Genomic DNA, 10,085 nt, shown 5'->3' with positions numbered 1-10,085 from the left:
ACCTCTTTGAGCCTGAATCAATTGTAAAACCCCAGTGTGAGACTCAAGTTCCGACAATAGACCCAGCGAAGTTCGACTTTGGAGATTCACCGTTGTCCGAGGAGTGGAAAGATCGCCTGAGGAGGAAACTTTGTGAAAGATCCAAGGTGTTCTCATTGCATGAGTGGGATGTGGGATGTGCAAAAGGAGTAGAGCACAACATCAGACTACATGACTCTTGACCTTTCAGGGAGAGATCTAGGAAGATTGCCCTCTCCGAGATGGAAGATGTGCGACAACATCTTCAGGAGCTGGCTGCGAATGGCATCATTACAGAGTCCCGCAGCCCATACGCCTCACCCATTGTGGTGGTCCGTAAAAAGAATGGGAAAATCCGGATGTGTATTGACTACTGCACCCTAAACCGCCGTACTGTGGTTGACCAGTACACAATGCCCCAAGTCCAAGATGCCTTAGACTGTTTGCTGGGAAGCCAGTGGTTCTCTGTGTTGGATCTTCGGAGTGGATACTACCAGATCCCTCTGGGTGAAGAAGATAAGGAGAAGACAGCCTTCATCTGCCCATTAGGGTTTTATAAGTTTGAACGCATGCCCCAAGGGATTTCTGGAGCACCTGCCACATTTCAACGTCTTATGGAGAAAGTTGTGGGAGACATGAATTTACTGCAAGTGTTAGTTTATTTGGATGACCTGATTGTGTTTGGAAGAACCTTGGAGGAGCATGAAGAAAGACTTCTTAAAGTGGTTGATAGGTTAGAGGATTATGGTTTGAAGCTTTCAATTGACAAATGCCAGTTCTGCAGGACCTCAGTGAAGTATATGGGTCACATCGTGTCCCAAGAGGGTGTGAGTACTGATCCCGATAAAATAGAAGCACTCACTACATGGCCATGTCTAAGTAACTACAGAGAACTCAAGACCTTTCTTGGGTTTAGTGGCTACTACCGCAGATTTGTGAAAAACTATGCTACGATTGTAAAACCTCTGAATGATCTTACCAGGGGATACCAGTCCAGCAGGAACAAATCTAAGACCAAGAATAAGGGGAGGTCCCCAAAGCCTCCTGTGCAGAGACACTATGGCCCCTTCGAACCATTTGGGCCACGGTGGGATGAGAGATGTGAAAGGGCTTTTCGAGAAATCATTACTTGCCTAACTCATGCTCCAGTCCTAGTCTTTGCTGACCCAAGCAAGCCATTTATCCTGCATACTGATGCCAGTTTGGAGGGTCTGGGAGCAGTACAGTACCAGGAAGTGGAAGGAAAACGTAAACCTGTAGCCTTTGCCAGCCGAGGACTGTCTGATAGTGAAACTCGCTATCCCACCCACAAGCTGGAGTTCTTGGCCTTGAAATGGGCCATCACTGAGAAATTTCGAGACTACTTATATGGTGCTCAGTTCCAGGTGTGGACAGACAACAACCCACTGACCTATGTGTTAACAAGTGCTAAGCTGGATGCTACAGGGCAAAGATGGGTGGCCGCTTTGGCTTCAGCATTCAATACCAATCAGGGAGAAGCAATGTAGATGCAGATGCATTGTCCAGGCATCCACAGGCACCAGGAGTTGCTGTGATACCCACAGATGGAATGAGGGCTATTTGCAGTGTGAGTTGCTGGGAGCCAGAGTCCCATTAGAGTCTTCATGGATGTGCTGCAGAAGCTTTGGGCCTGCCCCCTGAATGCGTGCCTTCTGCTTCAGTGAACGATATTGCGTTGGACCAATCTCCTTTGCCCATGCTCAATGCGGCTGACGGGCAGGAAGCCCAGCTGCAAGATATTGACATTTGTGATACACTATTTGCCAAAAGGGAGGGGCGAAGCCCCGCTGTGGTTGTCCCACCTAACCCGGAGGGTAAACTACTATTGAGAGAATGGACCAAACTAAAACTGATTCAGGGAGTGCTACACCGAGTGACCACAGACCCTTTACAAAAGCAACGAGCACAGCTAGTGCTGCCAAAAGAGTACAGAGCTCTGGCCATGAGGGCCTTGCATGATGACTTTGGACATTTAGGGATGGAGAGGACCCTGGAACTTATTCGTAGTAGGTTCTATTGGCCTCGTATGGCTGAAGATGTTCGCAGGAAATGTGAGACCTGCACGCGATGTGTTCAAAGGAAAACTCTGCCCACGAAGGCTGCATATCTGAAGAACATCACCAGCAACAAACCTCTGGAGCTGGTATGCATTGATTTCTTGTCTTTAGAAGTAGACAAGAGGAATATTGGGAACATTCTAGTAGTGACTGACCTCTATATGCGATATGTGCAGGCATATTCCACACGTGATCAGAGGGCCACCACTGTTGCTCGAGTACTGTGGGAGAAATATTTCTCAGTTTATGGATTTCCAGCCCGGATACACTCAGATCAGGGGCGGGACTTTGAGAGTCACCTTCTGAAGGAGGTGCTGAGGATAGCGGGAATTAAAAAGTCTAGGACAATGCCTTATCACCCGCAAGGTGATCCTCAGCCAGAGAGGTTCAACCGAACCCTATTAGATATGTTGGGGACTTTGCAGCCAGAGCAGAAGGCAACCTGGACCCAACATGTCGCATTTCTGGTGTACGTCTACAATGCCACAAAGAATGATGCTACAGGAGTCACCCCATATCTCTTAATCTTTGGGCGAGAACCAAGATTACCCATAGACCTGTGCTTTGGTGTATCAGAGGATGGAGATAGCTATGAAACTCATCAGCAATATGTATCCCGACTAAGAGAAAAGCTGCGGGATGCTTATCACTTAGCTACATCTGCGGCTCGGAAGAACACAGACCACAACAAACATCGATATGATGCTAGGGTACGTCTGCAAGAGCTCCAGCTGGGGGACAGAGTCCTGCTGCGAAATTTGGGTATTGCTGGCAAACACAAGATAGCTGATAAATGGAAGGCAATACCTTATTTGGTGATGGAAAAGCTAGGAGACCTGCCGGTCTACAAGATCAAACCTGAAGAGGGTCCAGGGCAGACAAAGACAGTGCATAGAAACCTTTTGCTCCCTGTGGCGGAATTGGTAGGCACCCCTTATGAGATGGGCCACAACAGGGCAACCAGGCAGAATGAAGGTGCTGGACCAAAGCTGCCCTCCAACGTGGACAGCCAGCCCCCTGCAGCTAACCTACCCCTATGCAGCACATCCGAGAGTGAGTCTGAGGAGGAAGACACAACCATGGTGTATCCTGGGATGGAGACAAGATTTCAGTCTCGATCAGCTGAATCAAAAGAGAGCTCCTCCTCTTCCGCCCTAAACCCCATGGCAGAAGTATTTAGGCCCATTCCTGACACCCCTGAGCCACTGGTGGGACCCCCATGTGATGACACACACAGGTTATTGGACAGTGGAGACATACAGGTGGAGGATGTCCTGGGCACCTTGGACCCTCCACTGTTAGAACTAGAAATGCAGGGACCTATGCCAGTAGCCAAGGGGCCCTCAAAGGAAACCTCTCCATCTGTTGTTCAAGAGGCTGTCACCCCTACTACGGCAACAGAGATTCTCAATAGACGAGAGAGGGTAATAAGACCAGTAAAACGGTTGACTTATGATGCACCTGGGGTGATTAGTGAGGAACCAATATGTTTAGCACACAGGCTTGTGGAAGCTAAAGTGGGCTATCTGAGGCCCTTTGGAGGGAACCAGTGAGTTGGTATAATAGGGAGTGTGATTTGTTGGGACGACAAATTCTCGGCTGAGGGAAGGATGTAAGCAGAGTCAGGATGAGCTCTACCCTGACATCTGGTGGTGAATTATGGCGAGTGTGGAAAAGAACTCCAGGGGCTGATCTTGTTTGCATAGGCACACCCACTTGCCTGGCATGAAACAACAGCAACTGAAAGTGGTTACTTTGGCTGGTGTGGGATCCCCAGTTTCTCTGTTATTGGGGCAGGAAGAATAAAGTTTTGTTACCCTGATTCTGTGAATCAAGGCCAGTGGAACTGTTGTATGACAGAAGGACTGAGTGAGTCCTTCACCATTACCTAAGTAGCACTTGCTTGACAAGGGGCATGGGTTACAAAACCCAGTGAATGGAGAGAGGATGGGGATAGGTATTTGTACCTGATGGTATGGGCCCTCTTCTGAGGGCTTGAAACACCAATTGCACCACCTCCTTTCTCCACTGTGGAATGTCAGAGCTAACTTTGATTCCATTAGGAGTCTAAGAGTAGCAGCCGTGTTAGTCTGTATCCGCAAAAAGAAGAACAGGAGTACTTGTTCAGGACCCATGTCCTTGTACTCCTGTTCTTCTTTTTATTAGGAGTCTAGTTACAGGCTGCTGAGCTGAATTCACTTTGGGCCAAGGGTGCACCAGCACTGGGGCTCCCCTACTATGAGCTGAAATCGCTAAGAGCTGAAATCATAAGAGAGCTAAAGTTATTAAGAGCTGAGATCACTGAGTGCTGTATTAACTAGTGGGGGAGCCTGAAGCTGATGGAGCAATTTGTGGGGATGACTGGAGGAGCGGTGCGTAGCCTTGTGGGGCCGGTTGGAGCAGCCCAAGGAACGGCGAGCGGAGCTGTTTGCGGGGACGGCTGGAGCGGCTCACAGGTCGGTGAGCGGAGCAGCTCGTGGGACGGCAGGAAGTGGACTGGCTCGTGATGAAGGCTGCGGCGGAACCCCACGGAGAGACGGCCGGCCTTGGATCACGTAAGGTGCCCCTTAACACTCTGCGTGCCCCCCCCTTTTACTCTGGGGCTGCACTGAGCAGGGACAGAGACTTCGGGGTTTGTTGGACTTTTGGGACTTTGGGTGGTTGCTGGACCCAAGAGACTTTGGGGGTGTTGGACTTTGGGGACTCTGGATGATTTTTGGGTTGCTGGATTCAAGAACCAAAGGGAAAGGACACAGCCCAATTTGCTGGGGTGGGTTTTTGCTCATGGGGGTTTGTGTTATGAATCCTGTTTGTGGTGTTTTTCCAATTTAATGCTGATGTCGTTTACCTCATGTTATTAAACATTTTCTGCTACACTCAGACTCCGTGCTTGCGAGAGGGGAAGTATTGCCTCTTAGAGGCACCCAGGAGGTGGTATGTAATTGTCCCAGGTCACTGGGTGGGGGCTGGAGCCGGTTTTGCATTGCGTTATTGAAACGAAACCCCTAGATACAGAACCCGGCCCTTGTTGCTGCCAACTTAGATGAGCAGAAGGGTTACATGTATTTAAATAAACTATTTACAGTATGTCTTACTTTATACACTGGCATGTTTCAAATAAAGCCCTGCTAAAACCCACTCTCCAAAAGGCTGTACAGAGATAAACAAGACAGGGGACTGGAAGGTGGATGGAGGCAGGGATGAATACACACAAATCATGAACATTTTTACACCATTCTCATTAAATTGTTTTTAACTTACCCCCTCCTACCCAACACCCTCAAACCAGCTCCCAACTCTTCCACCATGAAAAACCAAAACACTGATGGGTCCTGAACAGGGCTGGGCAAAAGAATTTTGGCAACTGGTAAATTCACTGAAAAATGCACTTTTCGGGGTACCAAAACTATACAGCCAGAGAAGGAGCCATCTCCTTTCTAAGTGGTAGGGTGCTCAGCTGGGATGTTGGAGATAGCTCCTTCTCTGGGTATTTTGTGAATGTTGTCTAAGTTCTGGGGAGAGGGTGGGGGGGTGGAAATTGTCCAAAACTATTCACCAATTTGTGTCAAATTCACATATAGTGCATTTTTCAGGAGGAGAAAGGATATGAAGATAGGGGAGGGTCCCAGAATCCGGGATCTAGCCCAAGTTTAAACATCTACACAGTAATTTAAAGCCCTGCCGAAGTCAGCTCACATAGGCCAGCTATGGTGTTTTATTGCAGTGTACACATACCCAAAGAGAGCACTGCATCCAAAAATCCCATAGACCAGGGCATGGTGGGAGACCCAAATTTAAATCCCTTCTCCCCATCAGGCAGAGAGAGAAATTGAACTCAGGTCTCCCACATCAGTGGCCTAACCACCCCTCTAATCCATATAAGGGCAGTAACAGCTGTCCCCACCAGCTACTTTATGAATCAGGCCTTTTAAAAACACCTGGAGACAACATGTTTCAGATTGAATTAAACATTTTGTTCGACCCAAACCAAAAAAATTTCAATTTGCCAAAATGTGTTTTCAAATTTTCAAATCTGGTTCTACTTGAACCAAGTTTTTTTGGTTTAAAAAAAAATGTCCAGACTCTCATATTTGGAACTGCCATTATTCACCCAGCTCATTTGAAAAAATTGCATGGATACTTGTGAAAAAAAAATCACCCCTTCCCCCTATCACCCACATCCTTCATAAGGAGAAATCAAAATAATAACTTCTGAAGCCATATGAAAAATGTTGTATTTATCTTCCAGAAGAACATGTTCCCCAGTTCTTCCCAAAAGCTTTCTTTTCCTTTATGAGAGCCCTGGAGTCTTGAATCCATGTGAGAAATTTCACACACAACTCCAGGGAAAGCCTTCCCACTGTTTTCCAACAATGCACTGCAACTGGGTCCCAGCTGAAGGGGACCTGCAGAGTTGTGGAAACTGGCACACAGAGCCCAATACTGCATGAAAGGTTGTGCATGGATCATCGTGAAAATCTTTTTCACGAATCCCCCTGTCCACTGCCAACAACTTAAACCCAACTCCCCAAACCTACTTTATGAAATAAACCCAAAGCATTAAGGGATCGTGTACGACTCCATGATTCTAACCTTGTGCAAATCTTTCTCACCATTACTCCATGACCCCCCATCTCCTTCCTAACAACTAACCAAAACCAATTAGGGCACTGAGACCACATGAAAAATTCCTCACTGATCCCATTATTAAATGTGACATTTTGCACCAGTCCTCATGAAAATCATTCCAACCAATTACTTCTGTCACCAACCTTAACACTACACCAAAAACACAGAGACAGTCCAAAAGCCACATACGTTTTTTTCCATTGCTCCAGATGTCACATGAAAAAATTTTCATGAATCCTGCTGAAAAATATTTAACCTCCCACCCACTCACCTTCGAGACTCACTGAGGAGACACTGAAACATAAAGGATGAAAAAAATGTGCAAGGATCCCAGTGTCACATGACAAATTTGGCAGAAATCCTCATTAAAAACACCCTGACACCTGCCTAAGAAGAAACCAAACATATTCCTAGAACCGCATGATTTTTTTCACGTAGATCCCTATGCCACATGCAAAACTTTACACTGATCCTCGTAAAATAAATAAATAAATGAATAAATAAATCACTCTTTTTCTCTGCTCCCATTTGACTTCTATGTCCAACAAGGGAACCAAAACCTATGCCTCAGTCGCTTCATGGCTTCCTTGACCTCCTGGTTCCTCAGGGTGTAGATAATGGGGTTCAGCACTGGCGTGATGATGGTGTAGAAGATGGAGGCCATCTTGTCCATCCGTGAGCTGGAGAAAGGCCGGAGGTAGACGAAAATGCAGGGTACAAAGATGAGGCTCACCACCATCAGGTGGGCGCTACAGGTGGACAAAGCCTTCCCACCGCCCCCATCACCAAAGCGTCCCCTGAGAGTCACCAAGATGACACCATATGACCCCAGCAAGACCAGGAAGCAGACCAGAGAGATCAGGCCACTGTTGGACACCATGAGCATCTCTACCATGTAGGTGTCGGTGCAAGCTAGCTTGACCACCTGAGGTACATCGCAATAGAAATTATCCAGCTTGCTGGGCCCACAAAATGGCAGCCGGACCACCAACACCAGCTGAGTGGCAGAGTGGAGCAAGCCTCCAGCCCAGCAGGTTGCCAGGAGGCCCAGGCAGCGGTGGCGGTGCATGGTCTCGGCGTAGCTCAGTGGGTGGCAGATGGCCACGTAGCGGTCGTAGGCCATGAGTGTGAGGAGGAACATCTCGGAGCCACCCAGGAAGTGAAGGAAGAAGAGCTGGGCCATGCAGCCCCCATAGGAGATGGTGCTGCCCTCGCTCAGCAAGTTGCCAAGCATCCTGGGAGCAGCCACTGAGCCGAGGGCCATGTCAATGAGCGAGAGGTTGGCCAGGAAGAAGTACATGGGGGACTGGAGGAGGCGTGGGTCCACCCGCACGGTCACCACAATGAGGAAGTTGCCCAGCAGGCTGGCGGCATAGCAGGCCAAGACCAGGCCGAAGAGGAGAAGCTGGAGAGGGCGGGAGTGGGACAGGCCTAGGAGGGTGAACTGTGAGACTGCCGAGCCATTCATCAGCTCAATGCCTGGAAGAGAGAGAAAATAATGAAATTGGGAGGTAGCACATTGGAGGGAACCCAGGAGCTTTGGCTTCCATTCTTGCCCGTGCTCTTACCCACCAAACCCCACCCTCCACCCAGCACCGTGATAGAACCCAGGAGTCCTGACTCCCAGCTCCCCCCCCCCCCCCCCCCGCCACCAGTAACTCATTCATAGATTTATACATTATAAGGGACCACTGTGATCATCTAGTCTGACTTCCTGCGTAACACAGCCATCAAACTTGCCTGAATTAACTCTCATTTGAACTGGAGTATCACTTTTAGAAAGAAAAAAGATCTGATCTTTATTTTAAACTGGTCCGACTCCACCACAGCCCTTGGTTCAATAGTTAATTGCTCTCGCTTTTAAAATTTTGCACTTTATTTCCACTTTAAATGTGCCTAGCATCAACTTCCAGCCATTGGATCATGTTAGACTTTTCTCTGCTGGATTGAAGAGCTCAAATATTTGTTCCCCATGTCGGTACTTATAGACTATGATCAAGTCACCCCATAACTTTCTCTTTGTTAAGCTAAATGGACTAAGCTCCTTGAGTCTCTAAGCTCTAAGACAGGTTTTCCAATCCTTTAATCATTCTTGTGGATCTTCTCTGACCTGTCTCTAACTTAGCAACATCCTCCTTGAATTGTGGGCACCAGAGCTGGACACAATATTCCACCTCTGCCAAATACAGAAGTAAAATAACCACTCTATTCCTACTTGAGATTTCCCTGACTAGGCATTTTAGGATTTCATTAGTCCTTTTGGCCACAGTATCACACTGGGAGCTCATATTCAGCTGATTATCCACCACGGCTCCCAAATATTTTTGAGAGTCACTGCGTCCCAGGATGGAGTCCCCGACCCTGTAAGTATGGCCTACCTTCTTTGTTCCTAGATGTATACATTTACATTTAGCTGTATTAAAACACGTCATATTTGTTTGTGCCCAGTTTACTAAGCGATACAGATTGCTCTGAATTTGACCTGTCCCCTTCAGTATTTATCACTCCCCCAATCTTTATCAGTGATGATTTTATGTTCTCTTCCAGGTCATTGATGAAAATGTTAAAAGTGTAGGGCCAAGACTGACCTCTGAAGGACCCCACTGGAAATACACCCTCACTATGATGATTCACTGCTTACAATTACATTTTGAGCCAGTTTTTAATCCATTTCATGTGTGCCAGGTTCATTTTGTATTCTTCTGGTTTCTTAATCAAAACATCGTACAGTAGCAAGTCAAATGCCTTCCAGAAGTCCACGTCTATTACATCAACACTATTACCTGTATCGACCAAACTTGTAATCTCATCAAAAAAGATATTATTAGTTTGACAGGATCTATTTTCTATAAACCAATGCTGATTGACTTTAATTATATTACCCTCCTTTAATTCTTTATTAATCAAGGCCCATATCAGCTGGTCCACTATTTTGCCTGGGATTGATGTCCAGATTGATAGGCCTAGGTTTCCCCTGGTTGTCCCATTTACTCTTTTTAAATATTGTCACAATGTTACCTGTCTTCCAGTCTGGAGCCTCCCCACTGTTTTGGTCACTGGGGCAGGGGGGGCTGCCTCCTGGGTTTCTCCCAGCCAGCCAGCCTGAGTGCTCTAACCACTAGGCTATAGAGTCATTCCCAAGCTTGCTCTTTGGCCCAATGACTCTGTAATTATTTAGTCAGAGTGGAACAGTTTCAACAGGAGAGACTGAGCAGACCTCCCTCCCCCAATAGTCCAGTGGCTAGGGCCCGTGCTTAAGAGGAATCAGAGCCCTGTTCAAACCGCATCTGCCCATCACTTGGAAGGGGAACTTGAATCCATGGTTTCCCATACCCCAGGTGCATATTGTAACAGCTGGAC

At 47.4% G+C, this 10,085-nt stretch overlaps 1 protein-coding gene across 1 annotated transcript; it reads right to left on the bottom strand.

Moving 5' to 3' along the window:
• Window positions 1–4,243: 4,243 nt before the first annotated feature.
• LOC101942621 (olfactory receptor 4Q3-like) lies at window positions 4,244–8,198 on the bottom strand. Its single transcript, XM_042846952.2, has one exon. It carries the CDS (start codon window positions 8,191–8,193, stop codon window positions 7,261–7,263), a length of 933 nt encoding a protein of 310 aa, XP_042702886.2. The 5' UTR covers window positions 8,194–8,198; the 3' UTR covers window positions 4,244–7,260.
• Between the last annotated feature and the right edge of the window lie 1,887 nt (window positions 8,199–10,085).

This window comes from Chrysemys picta, chromosome 13 (genome assembly GCF_011386835.1).
Source record: "Chrysemys picta bellii isolate R12L10 chromosome 13, ASM1138683v2, whole genome shotgun sequence".
Classification (NCBI taxonomy): Eukaryota; Metazoa; Chordata; order Testudines; family Emydidae; genus Chrysemys; species Chrysemys picta.
The sequence above is the reverse complement of the archived record's forward strand: the minus strand, read 5'-3'. Positions and strand labels throughout refer to the sequence as shown.